Below are 19,622 nucleotides of genomic sequence, written 5' to 3' on the forward strand. Positions count from 1 at the left end.
AGCTGAAGTGCTAAATTATTGGTTATATTTGAACAACAGGTACTGGTATTTTCATAATTATAACATTTCTGTAGACTGGTTTAATACATTTTGTTTTTTGCCAATTAATGGGTGGCTGTGGCTCACCTGAGGAGAATAAATATGAATAACACCCTGGTTATATATATATATATATATATATATATATATATATATATATATATATATATATTAGGCATGCAGCCAGCTTCAGAGTGTACCATCAACATAATGTTCCCGTTAGCCTGTTGCGCCCCTTTCGCATGCATCTTTCTCAAACACATAATATTTCAGCTAGCATTTTTCCATTAACAGAAGGCTCTACATCAGTCCACACATTTTCCACCACTGATGTTTCCCTTCAAATGCAATGTTGCTGACTCTGATCACCCTGCTTTACCACCACTGTACCATTTTCATCGCAGCTACTTAAAAAATGATTCATGTTTGTGAATTAGCATTTAGTGGAAGTAAGAAAGCAAGAAATCTTAATATTCCAGAGCTAATGAAGTTCCATGGACCTTGCATCTTCTTTTGATCCATGTGTAATCTGCAATGTTGCATAACCCACATCTCTCTCTCTCTCTCTCTCTCTCTCTCTCTCTCTCTCTCTCTCTCTCTCTCTCTCTCTCTCTCTCTCTCTCTCTCTCTCTCTCTCTCTCTCTCTCTCTCTCTCTCTCTCTCTCTCTCTCTCTCTCTCTCTCTCTCTCTCTCTCTCTTCTTGTGACTTCTACCACATCCACTGCGTCTTGTAATACGTCCTCAGGACCGCATGAGGACGGCGCGCACGCTCCCACCTCGCATTTGTGCGGCGCACCTTCACCAACGCGCAATAACCGCCCTGGCTCCGCATGTCAGCAGGTGCCGGACTCGGGACACTGGATGAAGATCTCAATGCCTCTGAACACATTTTGAACATTTCTAATGATGTCCGGAATCACCGTAAATTATGCTTGTGGGGATTGCTCACCTCTTCCTGAACGGAACTCCACCACGGAATCTCACCAATACCCACCGATAGACGAGGATGATGAACTTCTGAAGTACATCTGGAGGGAATACCTCCACCCAAAGCAGTACGAATGGGTTCTGATAGCAGGGTACATCATTGTGTTCTTCGTTTCTCTGATAGGAAATACACTTGGTAAGTTTCAAACAGTGACACCAAATCAATAAAACAAATCGTTATGTGCGTATAAGTAATTTATGATCTCTTGGAGACTTAATGCTGAATTAATTAATGCTGAAACTGTAGACTATCTTCCTCGGTTGCCCATTTTCAAGTATTTGTAACCAGCACGTACAAACTCACCGCTGGCGCCACTTCAAGAATAGCTGATTTTTGAAAGTTGTTCTTGTTTCATATATCTTCCGAGACCAATTCGTTTGTTCAGCGGACTGGGCGCATTGTATTAGCATCGTACGGTGTATGACGGTCAGTATAAGGCATTCAGTTGATGGTGTGTTATAACAGGTTGCATCTTCGTAAATGCATCTTTTCGTTGTACGTTTAAAAAAAAAAAAAATGTATGGCATAGATACTGTCGTATCTGGCGTGTGTCTAGTTTTTGGAGAAGACAAACTACCAAAGCAACGATTTGAGAAGATTGGCCAGCTGAAATTAATGTAAAGCATTACTTTTCTGAAAAATCCAAAAATTTTGGAACAATGTAGCTGACAGAGGAATCAACAGATAGCTAGCCTTACGCGTTGCTTTCTCAGCTCTGGTCAGTTACGTGTTGCGGCGAATAGAAACATTTTAAAATCTATTATCTTACCTACGTGATGCAGAGGTGTTACTAGGATCTCATCTTTCGGTGGGCATTTGTATCATTTGGGTGGGCAACAACAAAAATGTTGCTTTTCCTGTGTAAACAAGGGTTTAATTTTGGTTAAAAATTTATAAATTAGCAGATGCAACGAAATTAAAAAAAAAATTATTATTATTTTTTCAATATATATTTTTTACTTTTTGTGTGTACAGGAACGTAGAAGTCCTAGAACACAATTGATAGATGGCTAGGTTAAACATCAATAAAGGCATAAGAAGACAGAGGTGAGCAAGCTCAAATGGGGAAATGTCAGAATGGGGACGAAATGTGATCTAAGTCACTTTGACCGTGGAATGATTGTTGGTGCCAGACAGGGTGGCTTGAGTATATCAGAAACTGCTGATCTCCTGGGATTGTCACTCACAACAGTCTCTAAAGTGAAAATAAAAACATCCAGTGAGTGACAATTCTGCAGGCAAAAACGTGTTGTTAATGAGAGCGGAGAGAAGAAGGGGCAGACTGGTCAGTAACTCAAGGTGACAGTAACGCAAATAACCACACATTACAACAGTGGTATGCAGAACAGCATCTCTGAACACACAACGCGTCAAACCTCTAAATGGATAGGCTACAGCAGCAGAAGACCAATATGTCAAAAAAAAAGAGTCTAATAAATACCTAATGAAGTGCTCAGTGAGTGTACATTTCTAATTCAGATCGATAGTTTGGATAAGTGCCAACTTTAACATGAGTGCTGTGCATCATGGTAGCACTCTTGGTGCAAGCTACGGGCAGGCTGCTTCCCTAGGCTGTGTTTGTCTATGATCGCTGGGAAAACAATAGTATAATGGGAACAGCACGTTTCGTTGAATACATTATTTATTTATTTATTTTGCATATTCGCATTTTGAAATTGTGTCAGGTGTCAGGTTTATTTACATTTCGACCACATCACCCGAGTCCGCCTCTTCTCTGGTACCATCGGGGTCGGTTCCGTGGAGACATCAACTGTCAGTAAATGTCTGATCCTTTCACTGATTTCGAATAAAAAAAGATGTTTCTATCCCAGCTCTGTAGAGAAGCATATTGAATAACTTTCAAAAACATGCATTTCAATGCAACAACTGATGACACTAGTTGGAGCCCAGCGTTATCTATTCCAGTGGTAGAGCATTTTGGGTTTTAATTCCACTCCTTTACAACCTCGAAAAATAAACAGGTGAGTAACATAAAAAAAGTCAATACAACTATAACCTTACAAACACTGAGTTCAAGTAGCCCGTAGCACTCATGCAATACAAGTCCCAGGCATAACTCACTCAGCAACATAGCGCCTGTTGAACCTGAAGCAGATCGAAGCCCTTGAACAGAAGCATTTTATAGCTGTTAATGTTCTCCGGCTTACGTATTTAATTGTGAGAGCAATAATGTGAAATCTAATGGCTCGTAAATTCCTGAGAGATTTACCCTGCCCTGATTGACATTAATTGAGGTTGGCTGACATCCAGCGAGCACAGCCTTTGCTCAGATTGATTTCCTGTTGTTTAAATCTCTACCGTACTGTCACAGAGTTTTCCTACGAGTTGTTTTCCCAGCTGAAATCCGAATGGCAATTACTTAGAACGCTGCGTCGTTCCGTCTGGCAACAGCTGGCCACAGCAGGGCTTCCTATGGCGCGCCTTCCATTCCTCCTCCTTAACCTAACAGCAGAATTGTTCTACACCAGGCTGTGCTGGAGTTGGCTTATCAAGTGTGTGTCTCAATTAATCCCATCAAACAGACTCTGTCCCTCGTAAACAATACTGGATTATCTGATCTTCATTTCTATGTTAACATCAATTGGCAATTAAAATCAGCAGCCTGGGAATGTGCAAGCAGTGGGCCTATATTAATGATGAGGTCCATACTTGCATTCTTGGTGCAGGCTACTGTAGGTCTACCTCCCCCACCTTATATGTTTGATTGTCTGTGTTCACCACACCATGAAAACAAGTATATAATGAGACCGAAAGCTTTGTTGAAGCAGTCTATTTTTGTATTTTCATATTTTTAAATAGTATGAGCTGAGCTGCCATGCTCATTTGCTTTTTTACAAGATTATCCAACCTTTCATGTATCTGTCTACTCTGGCCCCTTTCGAGGCAGTTATGTGGGAGTTGTAATCGAGAGATGGCCCCTGAAATCCACTGAAGGTCACTTTCTGCTCCGAAATTATTTAATATTTTTTGGTCTCCAGAAAAAAACTGTTTCGTGTGAGTCATATGCCAATGGTTGCAACCCAGTCTGCAATACAGAGATGGTTTAAGTGCTAGCGCAGCAGTGGGAAGGTTTACTGTCCAACGGCTAAACTTGCTCCATGCGGTTTCCAGAGAGAGCCCGATAATCTTTGTTCTGGCTCTCCTGTGTGCGGGACCAGGAAGGCAGCAGCGTGAGTCACGGGGCCTTTGAGTGAGTTTCTCCGAGATTGAGCCGTGATTGAGGTTGAGACGCAGGCAGGGATCCGTGGAGGTTTCCCACCCCGGTGACCGTGTCTACACCACGCCTCACACAGAGCCCTGCATATTTACCCAGTGCTCTCCACCTGCTGCACTTCCCTCGCTGTCTGTGCGTGCACTTTAATCGTATTTCATATCTTTCTGGAAGGAGTCAGGGAGTCCACAGCCCCGCTGGCTCACTCTGGCCGTATGTAGTCTGCCTTCTCCTCCAGACATACTGGCTTTGTCTTTTTCAAACGCCTTAGGCGATTTAATAACCGAATCTGCACTTGAATTTCTCCATAGATTAGAAGGTTCTGGAAGGGCAAATGAGCAACCCTGGTGTAAAATCCTGCTATGACCAGCTTGAAATACCAGCTTCCAGCTGTTTCAAAACATAGCTTGAGCTGGCTACATCACGTTGAGTATGGATCTGGTCTAACTGCTCAACCAGCTACCAGCTTTTTCAAAAACCTAGCTTGAGCTGTTTTTTTCCGCAGGGAAGCAAGCAAAACTTTATTTGTATAGCACAATGTGCTGCACATGGAGATAAAAGCAGAAAAGAAACACAGAAGATAAGAAAAATTTAAAAGACAATAATAGTTCAATGAAAATACAAAAGATTACTGCGACAAAGGATTACTGTGCAAAAAGCAATGGATTACTGTGATTGTGGATAACTATTAAATTAGATTACAGGCTTTTGTTTTGAATTGCAGACAAGAGACTGCAGCAATCACTGGACACACTTTGTGGTGCAATAGTGATTTTGCAGGAACATTTCGAGCAATCTTCATTTGTTAAGGGTAAGGAAAAGATATACTGCATTGCTTGTCTATGAAGTCAATGAAGTCAGTATGGCAGCCTGGGCTGTTGTGGGTCGATGATGTCATGTGCTTTATCGGGTGTTATATAACAGTCATTGATACTGCACCTCATTACCAGTCAGCACTGTAATGCTTACCTGAGAAGAGCATTAAGCAAGAAGATGTCCATGTAATAGAGAGGCTGGGTCTTTCTGAAAGAAAAAAAAAACTTTTGAATTGCCGTCTTTCAACTATTAGGATTGTGAATAGAGCAAACCGTCTAATACCCATTTGTTTCACTGTTTCAGTTAAGAGGAATAACCAAAGTATACACTGGAAGGTTTTGTTCAACAAACATTTATACTGCAAAGCTTTACTCTGAAAGTGTCAGAATGGCAATACGTTTTGCACTGGGAAGTTTGATACCGGAAGGCTACAAGGATCTAACCTGCAAGGATTTAAGCTGGAAAATTCTATAAGATAAGAATCTACACGAAAGGCTCTAAACTGGAAGATTCTATAATAGCAAGAAACTGCATTGTGCTTGTTGGCAGTCCCCTGGGAGGAGATGGGGCAGACAGGACTGTGATTGAAGTGTTGATTGAGGAAACACAGAGATGGAGAGTTACAGAGAGACATCGCTATGGCCATGGCAATTACAAGGAGGAGCCCCACCACTAAGATGCCACGCACATAATAATACCCAACCCTGCTGAAAAAAAAAAAAAACAGCTCAAGCTAGGTTTGACCAACTACCAGCTCAGACAAGTTACCAGCACTAGTTGGTTGACCAGCTCATCGACCGGCTATATGACCGGCTTGGCCATGCTGATTAACCAGCTCATACCCATCTAGGCCAGCTTATTTCCAATTTCCATGCTGGTCAAGCTGGCATATCTTGATGGTACAGCAGGGTACCTGCAGCTATTGAAACACAGGTGGGGGTGGCAGAAGCTCCAGTGCTCTGGAGCCTCCATAGCAGGCCCTGTCATACTACAGAGCCAGTGGGACGGGGAAGGTGCCGGCCAAACATCCAGGCAGAGTCTCTGCGTCCACACATTTCCTTTCTTCCTCTTCAGTTCAGCATTGCTGCTTTTGTTCACATGCCAGTACTCTGCAGACACACAGCTGAAGACAACAACCAGTCTCCCCCAAAAAGGCAATCGCCAGCTGTCTGGCACATAGTACTCTAGAAGTGGACTAGAGAAACCAATGGTGAGTACTATCCAGCCATCTGGATTCTACTTCAGAAGTGAGCGTCTCATGACTGAGAGAATCCTAATATACATTTCAGCAGATGCTTTGCCTCATCTGGAGCCAGAGAGGAAGCTGCAATGCATGTATCTTCAGCGACTACTTGCAGGATCTTGGCAATGGAATAAAATGTTCAGATAGCATAGTTGCAATTGGCGTAAACAAGTACAATCTCCATTTCTTCATCTTGCCGTAATGTGTTGAAGTTCAGGGCTGGCCAATAACATGCCAGCTTTGGGATGGAGACACCAAGCATGGCCAGAGATTAGCAACAGCCAGTTACAGTCCTGTGAGACGTTGAGGCACACTTTCATTTTGATAGAGCAGCTAACACACATATTCTTGCTAGTATGTGAATGTCAGTGTAAGGTGATTTTCCCTGTTATGACAGCTGTCATAATTTGTAACCTCTTGGTTAATGCTGTAGCGCACGGCTTTGTGAACAGCTATTATGTTACTTAATCGATTTCGCATTGAGACGCAATGCATGCAAAACTATGCAGATATATTCCACTTTATATTGTTATGGCACTTGGCATTCAATGTTGCACAGTCGTCAGAAGCCGGAAAACATTTTCACACAGAATTTTTCGCTTCACTTAGTGAATTTTAATTCTGGAGAATTTCACTTCGAACCAGAGTGCTAATTCTGAGCTCAGCTGGTAGCCTGCCAAAATAATTTGTTTTGCCATTGCAAATTGACACGCTAGAATAATAATGTATTTATTGAAAGAAATAAAAAAAATAAAACACTCATAGCTCAATCCATAATCATGCACCCAAAATAAGTACTCTTAGCAAGATATCAACATCTATGAACACCCCCGCCCCTTAAGAAAGAACACAAATAACGTGACTTCATATGCAATAACTTACCCCGCACTTTTATCAGTAATAAGATACCACATCTAAGACTTCAGGACAGGGCAGTGCGCTGTTTTGTGAGCTGGAATTACAATCAGAAATGTTTGAACCGCAGATGTGCCCTGGTATTGAGCCCACGCACCTATGCATGCGGGTCAAAATGAGCATGTAATGAGATGTGCCTCCTTCAGTATTGACCCGCTCGCATTTACATACCACTTTTAGTGTTTGCGTTTCACTGAGTCCTCGCGCACCTCTGCCTCGGATTGGCACGTTCCCGAGCCCTCCACTGGGCGCATTAATTAGGCACAAACTAATTATCTCTTTCTGCGGTGGCCATTTCGTAATGCGATTGAAGCAGTATAGGGATCTCTTATTAGGAAGTCGTCGCTGCGTACATTGGGGTGTTTAGATGCATGAACATATTCCCAGATGTTTGTCCTTCTGGTGATGACCTGTTTATTGAAAAGGATGGTTCTACAATGAGATGTCAATCTTTGTTTGAATCGATTAAATCCATTTTCTCTTCCTGACTAAATGCAATGATTGGCCCGCATTAGTAATGCGATCAATTATGGTTCATTCATTAGTAACCATATGATGGCTCTTTCACACTCTCCAACTCTCACTTGTGCCTTTCCTCGTTGAGCATTTTCATTCGGTGAACTTTAATTCTTAATTAAACCGCTCATACTCTCCTCTCATGTATTTTGCATTTTAAATCCCCCCCTTTGCTTGCGGTTATAATGTACTGTTATCCAAGAAAGTTACCATATTTAAGACAAATTTTCCATTTTCAACTGTTCCCGTCAATTTCTTTGGACAGAACTATTGTTTTTAACCAAATAGAAGCCTTCAAGGTCACACCATAAAACAAAGGGAATAAATGCAATATGTTCAAAGCATACAAATGATTTTACATGTGCCATTAGCCGTTAATAGAAACTGACATTTCTAGTATTCCTCGTTGCAGAAAGCCCTCAGTGTCATTTCAATCAGAATATTAACAATGGCTTTGATAGCAGCTTTGTTCTCTAATCACATTCTGTCTGTGGCTTGGTAATGACACTTTGCTCTCATACTCTTTTCCTCCTTCTTCCTGCATATTGGCGGAATTATGTGATAGTGCTAAGTGCAGTGTGAACCTTAATTGGCTTTCTGATTTCTAGCTGCTTTTCTGGAGGTTGGGAAGGCATGGAACAATTGCTAGGGGAATCGCTCTGGAGGCTTGCTGTTTGGAAGCGGTAATTTACATTTAGGTTTCCAGAGAAAGATAAAAATGGCGTCTTGCCATTTTGTATACAGAGCCCCATTGAGGAAGATTTCTCCCCATAATCAGTTTGCTGTTGAAATGAAAGACTGAAGATCAAATGTTGACTGCTGAAAGCTGGATAGTTTTTGAGAGGCCATGCATCAGTAAGGACCAAAGCTGTTCTTGGGTGAATCATGACTTAGATAATTTATTCATCATAGATATGTGGGTTCAGAAAAAGAATATCCATCATTCATTAATTTGCAGTGGGCCACACGAGCAAGACAAAAATAATATTGGTGAAAAAGAAAGATCAGCACTTTCCACCCCACTGCAACATTGCAATTTCTATTCATAATATTAAAAGGAATCAGGATGAATCTATTGAAAGAAGGATTAAAAAGCCTTTAGACCTTCTAAATAATAAAAAAACGTTTGCTGCAAATGTTCAGTCAAAAGTCTTTCGGTGCTGGCTAAAACTTTTTGTCAGCACTAATGAAAGTCTTTTAACCAAAACCTTTCTGTCAGCGCTGATTATGATCTTTTGGCCAAAAGGTTAGATTTTTTTGTTATGCACCTTGCACTTTTTAAATTTGCATTGTACTTCAAGGAAAGAATATACTTTTTTTGCTCACTCTGCTTTTTCTAATGGACCCATCCTAATTTTCAGTGGTTTGCAGGTTTTCTACTTGATGCTCTGCTATGTCTTTCCCTGCCATGACCTCTACTGAATCACTATGCAGATACTGAGGCTGAATCACTGTACAGGTCTTGAGGCTGAATCACTGTGCAGATACTGAGACTGAATCACTATGCTGATACAGAGGCTGAATCACTGTACAGATACTGAGGCTGAATCACTGTACTGATACTGAGGCTGAATCACTGTGCAGATACTGAGGCTGAATCACTGTACAGATACTGAGGCTGAATCACTGTTCAGATAAAGAGGCTGAATCACTGTGCAGATACCGAGGCTGAATCACTGTGCAGATACTGAGGCTTAATCATTGTGCAGATACTGAGGCTGAATCACTGTACAGATACTGAGGCTGAATCACTGTTCAGATACAGAGGCTGAATCGCTGTGCAGATACTGAGGCTGAATCACTGTATAGATACTGAGGCTGAATCACTGTTCAGATACTGAGGCTGAATCACTGTACAGATACTGAGGCTGAATCACTGTTCAGATACAGAGGCTGCATCGCTGTGAAGATACTGAGGCTGAATCACTGTACAGATACTGAGGCTGAATCACTGTATAGATACTGAGGCTGAATCACTGTACAGGTACTGAGGGGTGTTTTACGGCTCTCTGGTTTCAGTTTGCTTTGCCGTGTGGAAGAACCATCACATGAGGACAGTGACAAACTACTTCATCGTGAACCTGTCTCTCGCCGACATTCTGGTGACCATCACCTGCCTGCCTGCCAGCCTGGTCGTGGACATTACGGAGACCTGGTTCTTTGGAAACACACTGTGCAAAGTGCTACCATATCTGCAGGTGAGTGCTTTTCTCCATTATCCCGCTTCCCCAGTTCGCAAGTCAGGAACTGCATACCAAACGCTTCCTCATTTGGAACTGCGTTTGAATGCTGGAGACTGGACATCTGCTGGTGACATGTCCAATTACACATTCACCTCTGGTTATTAGGCCGTTTCTGCATGAATTCTATGCATCAAAACACAATGGAGCTGTATTATTGGTGACTATATTTGTAACTGCTGCATAGATAAGTCCCATGGTGGCAGGAACATAAGTGTTACTGTATGCAGTGTTACTGTGTTACTGTCTCTCTCCAACACTTGGACCCTCACTTCCAGCAGATCGTTAGATCAATAATTTTTTTTCAAATTAGTCCGGGCCATTTAGTCAAATCATAAACAATTTATATTTTCAAATAATTCATTATTTAATCAACTCAGTCTCATTTGTCCTTATTTGTAAATTAAAGTGCCTAACCATACGTGTTGGCTCACCCCTGCACCCCTGTGTCAGGCAAAATGCCCAAGCTAGCAGGCACTATTAGATAATATAACCGCTTTAGGTAAGGGTTCAGCAGCTTGGCCCCTTTGATCCAGGTAAACCAGTCGGTATTGATCTTCACCAAATTTGTCTGAACTACGGGGTATATGGAAGCACCACTGACGGGGGCCCCTTGCAGGCTGGAGGCCTGAGGCCAAAGCAATCTCTCACCCCCTCATCCCAACAAAAAACCCCTGACCCCTCTAAGCTCGAACACACCAGAGCATTGCCCAAAACACCACTCTTTATTTTGCAAGGGTTCCTACTGAGACCACAGTACAGTGTGTCTGTAATGGCGAACAAGTGGTGTCTCTTTCCCGACTGTGAAATCATAAGTAAGGAAGATCAGTAGTAACTCAATTTGGTGGCCAATTGGCCATATGAAAGATCACTGCTGACCCCCTACCTGTGCAGCTGACATTAGTATGCCCATTAGACGGTATTTACAACAGAGGATTTTTTCCAGTTACCTCCCAAGGCCACCTTCTGATCTCAGTAGGGGGTCACCCAGGGAAAGCTCTTTCACAGATCTTTGCTCCTGCCTACCAACCCTGGAGCCTTTTCAGCAATTATCTGGAGCTGTGTGATGCTGGCCACCCCGGATTATAGGCTCTATGAGAGAGGAGACTGATACACAGCTCCTGATGGGAGCTCAGACCAAGGATGGAACAGTGCTGGATGCCCACCTGTGTTATGTACGTGCTCACCTGTGCTATGTACGTGCTCACCTGTGCTAGGTACGTGCTCACCTGTGCTAGGTACATACCCACCTGTGCTATGTACGTGCTCTCCTGTGCTAGGTACATACCCACCTGTGCTATGTACGTGCTCACAGATTATGTTAATTTAGCATTTCTTGGTTAATTGCCTCATGGCTGGTAATTCAGTTCCCAATGAATTTGGACCCTTGGACCTATTTTCCCTAAATCCTCCTGTATACTGTGACCTCAGCCTGTAGAGGTGAAATAAGCTGCCCACATTGGTCAGGTAGTGTTATTCTTCTATCCACCTATTCCTGAGTGTTCTTATGTATATTACTGTATGTATTAATGCAGGTTAGTATTGTATTTCCATGGTTTTATTTAGGCTTGTTGAGTTGTAACATTCTATCCAGTTCCTCAGCTTTGAGTTTTGAACAGTAGTGCTTGTTCCTCACTGCAATGGCTGGCCAAGTCAGCTGAAATTCCTGCTGTAAAGTTGGCAAATTGCGGCTTTGCAGCCATCTGATCAAAATATTACACCATTCACATTCTCACTTTATATAACCTCCGCCTCATAAAAATATGCACCAGAAGAGAAGGCATCTGTTACTGTATAGTATGTATTGAGAAGGATTTGGCTGTCCATAGCGGCATAGGGAGAAATTTACCGTATATTTAGTCATTTAGCAGATGGTGTTAAACAGAAAGAGCGGCCTACAATGTGCATAGAACCCTTCCATACAGAGTCGTGGCACACACCAGTTTTATAATAATAATAATAATAATAATAATAATAATAATAAGAATAATTTGTTTTAGCTGTCCCTTCATCCAAAGGGATGTACAGTTGATTAGACTAAGCTAGGGACAATCCCCCCAGGAGCAATGTGGTTAAGGGCCTTGCTCAAGGGCCCAACGGCTTCTTCTGGCTACACCAGGGTTTTGAAACCTCCAGGTCCCAGTCATGTCCAGGAACCTGACCCCGTTGCGTACTGCGGCTCTTTCCCCAGACCATCTCCGTGTCGGTGTCGGTGCTGACGCTCAGCTGCATCGCGCAGGACCGCTGGTACGCCATCTGCCACCCGCTGATGTTCAAAAGCACCGCCAAGCGCGCCCGCAAGAGCATCGTGCTGATCTGGGCGGTGTCGTGCATCATCATGATCCCGCAGGCCGTGGTGATGGAGTGCACCAGCCTGATGCCTGAGCTGACCAACAAGACCAGCCTGTTCACCGTGTGTGACGAGCACTGGGGAGGTGAGGCCCACCGCCAACGTGATAATAATCGTAATTCCCCGTGTTTATACGGCGCTGTTCTCACCAGCCGCCAACTTTACAGTAACGAGGGGGAAGCTCGCCTCAACCACCAGCCAGGCAACGCTACAGGCGTTGTATTAGCCAAACGGATATTCAACTGAGCGTGCAGAACACTTCTGAAAAAAAAATAATAGACTGTGCTTCCAAGTAACCTTCTGATGAGCTGTGCAGAAAGTTTTTGATGTGGTGTTTGATGTTTTTTACTGTAAGGACCCGGTGTGACTTCAGTGCCTTTCCTTCTGATGAAACAGATGGTTCCCTGGAATGCCATTCTGATTAGATATGAATAAACCCCCATCATCAATTATTACTTGCCCTCATTTATTACTTTGCTGGAATAAATTTTTAAACTTGTGAAAGTCTTGTGTAACTGTGCCAAACATGACCTATTCCAAACGAACCTGCCAATGAGACACTTTCATGAGTCACACTCAAAGTCACACTCTGAGGATGATGATGAAAATGTAGCTCTAGATCTTCATATCAAGTATGATTGTAGCAATACGATAATGATGCAGATGAGAAGGTGATGATTGTGAAGATGATGATGGTGTTATAATGATGATGATGATGGTACGATGAAGATAATGATGGTGATGGTGGTGGCACGATGAAGATAATGATGGTGATGGTGGTGGTATTACAGTGATGATGATGAAGATAATGATGTATCACATCATTATCTTGTGTGGTATCACAGTGATGATGATGATGATGATGATGATGATGAAGATAATGATGGTGATGATGATGAAGATAAAGGTGATGATGATGATGGTGAAGATAACGGTGATGATGATGGTGGTATCACAGTGATGATGATGATGATGATGGAGATAATGATGGTGATGATGATGAAGATAACGGTGATGATTGTAGTTATCTGATGGAGGTTACAGGCCCCTTCTCAGCAGCCATTTCAGCTGAATCCGCAAGTAATTCTATCCAGAGACGAACTTCATCTCACACAGTCAAGCTGTCGCAAATATCGTCTCAACCGTCTGATCAAACCGCCACCACATTACCGCTCCATGAATAATGGAGGGAAAGCACCAGTTCGGCCTCCGCAGGAAATTCAGCGGTTTCCTCTGGCGTAAAGCTGCCTGCTGAGACTAAATCAATATTTCATTAATTGTAAAAGACTTTACACGGTGTTTTATGTGTAAGGACAAAGGGGCGTGCAGGTGGTCCCATACGTCTTCTGCAGGCAGTAACTGGGGATCCCACCGGGCTGGGGGACTGATAGCATTATTTAGCCAAACAATTTAACTGCTTGAGCCTTGCATGAAAGCACTGTTTTGCCAGACAGAGCATTCTGCTGGAGCAATGCCTTCGCTGGTTTATCCTGTGTGTGTGGGTCTATGCCTTCAAAGCACTTATTGATGTATGTGTGGGCTTGTGCGTGGGTGTTAAGAAGAAGACCTTTATTAAAAGTGTATTATACGCCTCAATGCAAATTGCATCGCGAGGATACAAGGAAATGAAAAATAAAACGAGACATCTGACAGTAATCCTCGTACTTTATGTTGCAGCTGAAATCTACCCCAAAGTCTACCACACCTGCTTTTTCATTGCGACATACTTTGCCCCCTTGTGTCTGATGGTGTTGGCCTACATCCAGATATTTCACAAGCTGTGGTGTCAGCAGGTAAGTGTGCTCGTCACTAATAACACAAACGCTATCATCTGCAGGCATTCAAAACTTTCAAAAAGTCTTAATGGTGAATGAGTTGCCCTGCAGGGAAATTGCGCTGATTAATTGCCTCTTGTTCGAACACAAAGGCCAGTGTGGCTGAGATGCAAAATAAGAAGGATTACAATCTTTAAATATGGAAGTCATTCATTATGTAAGCAGTGCACACCCAATTATCACCACCCCCCTTCCAGACGTACACAGACCTCACTGTAGAGAACATACCAGAGCTCACTCTCTCTCTCTTTCTCTCTCGCTGTCTGTCACTCTCTCTCTCCCATCTCCATCTCTCTCTCTCCTATCTCCATCGGTCTCTCTCTCTCCCCCTCTCTGTCTCTCTCCCATCTCTCTGTCTCTTTCTCCCCCAGAGCGGGTATAAAGCTTTAGCGCTAGCTCTATGCTAAAATAAATCTGATTCAATTACTCAGCCAATCAAGGTCTTCAATCAAGCCTTTACGGGGTCATACAGGGACAGGAGAAAAGGCAGCATCCACATTGCTTTTCCACACGGGTAGGATGTGACTCTCCGGTTTCCGGTGTGTCAGATGCGCTGTCTTCCGCGGCAGATCCCGGGGACGTCCACCGTCCTGCAGAGGAAGTGGAAGTCCCTGCAGTGTTCGGCACAGGCCCCGGGGCCAGGCGAGCCGGTGAAGGTGCGGACCAGCACGGTGTCGGCGGAGATCAAGCAGGTGCGGGCGCGCCGTAAGACCGCGCGCATGCTGATGGTCGTCCTCCTGGTCTTCGCCCTCTGCTACCTGCCCATCAGCGTGCTCAACATCATGAAGAGGTACCGACGCACAGTTATAGTTTAGGAAAGAGGGCGTTTGGGCAGTACCGCAAAAGCCACAGGATGTACGTGATAATGTATGTCAGATGTTTGTATAAATCAGTATTTTTGTAAAAAGTTGTCCCCCAAAGTGGGGGGGTGGTGGAGGGATAAATAAATAAAAAAGCCACAGTCTACTGTTCAGGATCAGAATAAAATACCCTCACATAAAATCAACCATTAGTTGTAGATGTTTCTTCAGGTGTACACAGGCTATCAGTTCAGAGAGCGGCATCCTTATTCTTGCGTTGGCACTAGCTCCTCTGGAGTAATGCATGACCAGTGGTGTGCAAAACTGTCCACTACCTCCGGTTTGAGCATGCCATCACTAAAACTGTGTTTACTTACGAAATCACCGCGAGCAAACTGCCACAAAGCAAATGGTGCCGAAGGAACCTCCGGTCACATTTCAGAAAAACAAAGAATAATCATGGCAAACAATGACATTTTAGTTGTCAAAATAAGGAGCGACCAGGGACATTTTTCTGCGAATGGATTAATGGAATATTGAAATTACCCCTGGGAATGTGTGGGCAGAGTTACTCGGGTATGTCAGTGAAGCGCTGTCTGTCAGTGGAAACACTTGCCTTTGAAAGCGGAACCTCTTGCAGTAAGTCGATTGTTGCAAATGATAAATAAATTGTGTCAGTTTGTCAGCTTTAACAAGTATCAACTAAGCATCTAAGCATGCACCGAACTAAGGATGCAGCTCAGCTGCATATGCAATGGGGTCATTACCATTCTGGGACTTTTAAAGAAAAAATTAGGAGAGATAATTCTAAACTCATGCTATTAGACCAACCCACTAAACTGTTTTTTTTGTACCGGCATGTGGTGACGGTGGTGTCAGCTCCTCGACTTCAAGCTCAAAGTTTTTTCCAATGAATAATTTGTTGTTGGACCTGGAATGGAATCATGAACACACCTGGCACCTGGCAATTAGAATGGGTGCCTTCCTTTGTTTTTTTTGTTTGTTTTGTTTTTCCTGTTAAAGCAACAACAAAAAAAAAGTTACTACGAAAAGGCAACTTTGATAAGCCGCAGTGGCGCACAGCTAAAGTAACGGACCATGATGCAGGCATCAGTTGATTAGATTCCCGGTCCTGCCAAAGCTGAGTTTGGCCGGCTCACATGGAGTGGCATAATGGGCTTGCCGCTCGGAGGGCGGGGGCGGACTCAGCAGGGGGGGTTAGTGAGATCGGCGCATACAACAGCGCCTAGGAATCACGGTCACGGGCGGGGCGATGCGGCATGGAGAAGGCGGTGTAGGCGGTGTATCCCCAGCTAACACACGGGCAATTGGAATAGATAGGGTACATTTGGCTACTAAATTGGGAGAGAAGGGGCAAAAATCTGAAACAGCCAACATGGGATTATGAAACATGCGTAGACCTTTTTGTGTAGATTTTGTGCATTTCCCAGATGTATCAGAGGATGAATGGTAGTTGTTTATAAACTGAATGCATGTGCCTATTTATGCTGATTCGGAAACACCCAGTAAATCCCATGAAAGGCATGTCTGTAACTACTTCGAATGGCATGAATAATAAAAAGCATTCTAAATAGAAGCATCTTCTGCGTATGCCTTTATGCGTGTTTACAAGATTTTGATCTTACCAAAAAACTAATTCAGTTAGAAATAATGATTAAATGTTTTGAACACTTTCATAAGTACAGTTAAGGATCCAATCTGACCCTTAACTCTACCCATGCTTAGTGAGTGAGGTCTATTGCTCATCGTTCTAATTTCTCAAACAACGTTTTTCATTTATATGGTAAATTTGTAATCTTATTTTTACCAGACAAAAACATCAGCAGTGAGAAAAATTATATTTGATAAACTGCTGTGTGACTGTTAATAAAGACCATCATTAGGCGGAAAAAGAGATTGACATATTTGTATATAAAGTCTTATCTGTATTGGGGGTGACAATAAATCACTCACTGTGGGTGTCCTTGAATCCTGGAGTAACACACTGATCAGTCCAGAAAAAGGCACTTAATCTGTATTGCTCCTGTCGAGTAAATGAATGTAATATGTAATTTCCTCCCTGTGAATGCAGAGTGCTTATTGAGTAACGCGTCAGTAGAAGCTTTCTGTGCATGAAACTGCATGTAAATGACCTCGGAGATCCGAGAACATGCAATTATAGGCTCTGCGCATGTTATTAACGGCATGGGAATCGCACTGAATACTGAATGTTACATTTTATTTTCTAGCTTTGATGGTTTTTTCATCATGTTTGCACTTTTCCTTCCAGGGTCTTCGGAACATTCAAGAACACCAACAACAGAGAGACCGTCTACGCCTGGTTCACCTTCTCTCATTGGCTAATATACGCCAACAGCGCAGCCAATCCCATCATTTATAACTTCCTCAGCGGTGGGTAATTCGCTTGTCCGTCACCTTTCTCTGCATTCAGCTTGAGGCAGTGTGCACCTCCATCTACTGGATACAGTGCCGTATAGCAAGAGGGAACTTCTGTGCTCTGTCAGTGCATAGGTGCTTCACCCAGCAGCTTCCCGGCACTTATTCAGATGAAGTGTATCCAAAGTAGTTGATAGTTGATTGGCTCTCATACACATTCACCGAACACTTTATTAGGTATTTATTACTTATTTTTAGACTTCTACTGCTGTAGCCTATCCACTTGAAGTTATGATGCGTTGTGTGTTCAGAGATGCTCTTCTGCATACCACTGTTGTGTGGTTATTTGCATTACTGTCACCTTCCTGTCAGCTTTGACCCTTTCTCCACTGACCTCTCTCATTAACAATGCGTATTTGCCTGAAGAACTTTGTTTGTGACGCCATTGTCTGCAAACTCTGGAGACTGTTGTGCCTGGAAATCTCAGGAGATAAGCAGTTTCTGAGCTATTCAAACCACCCTGTTTGACAACAACAATCATTCCATGGTCAAAGTCTCTTAGATAACATTTCTTCCCCACTCTGATATTTGGGCTGAACCTCTTGACCATGTCTGCATGCTTTTATGCATTTAGTTGCTGCCACATGATTGGCTGATCAAATATTTGCATTAACAACCTGGTGTTCAGGTCTACCTAATAAAGTGCTCGGTGAGCGCATGCATGTCCTTATTGGTATGAGTTGTGAATCTGCTACTCAGTTTGATCCCGTTGGCCATGACTTTGCTAGCCTATGGCACAGCATCATAATGACAATTTACACTTGGGATGCTGAGCCTGTGCACATTCTGATCAAGGTCTGGGGTAGGTCATGTCTCTTCTCTCTGCCTGTCGACAGGAAAGTTCCGGGAGGAGTTCAAGGCGGCTTTTTCCTGCCGGTATTTGGGGGCGAGCCCTAGCAAGGAGGAGCGGGTCCGCGGGAGGACCAGTACGGACAGCCGGAAATCCCTCTCCACCCAAGTCAGTCACTTCGACAACGTCTCCCGGATTTCCGACCAGGTGGTCTAGTCCAGTCTAGTGAAGGACCACCGTGAGGATTCCAACTCAGACGTTGTTGGACAGGGCAGGAGGCTTATTCTGGAAGAGGCTGTGTATGGGAACACAGGTGGGCAGGAGTGCAGAACACTGTCTGGTGGCTACTGTCAGTCTGTCTGGCCTTTCCGAGGGATTCTTTGGTGGAACGACTCAATTGGATACCTCTTGGGCTGTCGTTGATGGCATCCTTCAAGGATTGATCTGTCCTTTCCAGCAGCTGACGATGTGAGCCACGTGGAACTGAGCGGACTTTAAACATGGATGTTTACCGGAGCATTTGAACAGAATGTAACGAAAACCGACCGCCCACTGTTCATTCTGTGCATGAGCTAGAGAATTGTATTTATTGAGTGAGTTAGCTTGAGTATGAGTGGATGACTGACTCTATGGTGCAGCTAGTGAGTGAGTGAACTTAACTAAGAGTGGATAACTGAGTCCATGGCACAGCGAGCGAGTGAGTGAATGAGAGAATATTTATTTTGTGAGCTTGATTGTGAGTGGATGACTGACTTCATGACGCAGCTTGCGAGTGAGTGAGAGATAATATTTATTGAGTGAGCTTCAATGTGAGCGGATGACTGACTTCATGACACAGCTAGCGAGTGAGTGAGCAAGATAATTATATTTATTGAGCGAGTGGAACTTGATTGTGAGTGGATGACTGACTTCATGACACAGCTAGCAAGTGAGTGAGAGAGAATATTTATTGAGTGAGCTTGAGTGTGAGTGGATGACTGACTTCATGACGCAGCTAGCCAGTGGGTGAGCTGGAGAGCGTGTGAATGAGTCTGTGAGTAAAATAGGAATCAGTGGTTGAAGGACTGCTTCCTTCAGCCTCAGGCAAATAAATAAATAAAAACAATAATTATGTGACATGCATTGCGCCAAAAACAATCCTTATACAGGGTACGGAAAACAACAGATTCGCAAGGAGACAAAAGCAGTGATGGAGGGTCATTTCTGACTCATCCAGTGCACAGTAGAGCTTGTTCCTCTCAACATTTTCTTTTCCCTAGGCACCACAAAAGAAGATGCTGCATTAGGTGTGCTGTTCAGATTTCTCGTTGTTTCCTTTTGTAATTCCAGTTCTGTGCCTGTGATATCCTGTTGGCTGACAATCTAGAAATTAATTATTTTTGTGATGCCAAACATTTTCCT

At 43.3% G+C, this 19,622-nt stretch overlaps 1 protein-coding gene across 1 annotated transcript; it reads left to right on the plus strand.

The window, feature by feature from the left end:
- Positions 1–945: 945 nt before the first annotated feature.
- On the plus strand, positions 946–18,966 carry hcrtr2 (hypocretin (orexin) receptor 2). The gene is made up of 7 exons (XM_061228660.1): positions 946–1,162; positions 9,769–9,947; positions 12,181–12,424; positions 14,017–14,132; positions 14,744–14,964; positions 17,265–17,386; positions 18,268–18,966. Exons 1-7 carry the CDS (start codon positions 946–948, stop codon positions 18,435–18,437), a joined length of 1,269 nt encoding a protein of 422 aa, XP_061084644.1. The 3' UTR covers positions 18,438–18,966.
- Positions 18,967–19,622: the final 656 nt, after the last annotated feature.

The sequence above is a fragment of the Conger conger genome, chromosome 18 (genome assembly GCF_963514075.1).
Source record: "Conger conger chromosome 18, fConCon1.1, whole genome shotgun sequence".
In the NCBI taxonomy this organism is placed as follows: domain Eukaryota; kingdom Metazoa; phylum Chordata; class Actinopteri; order Anguilliformes; family Congridae; genus Conger; species Conger conger.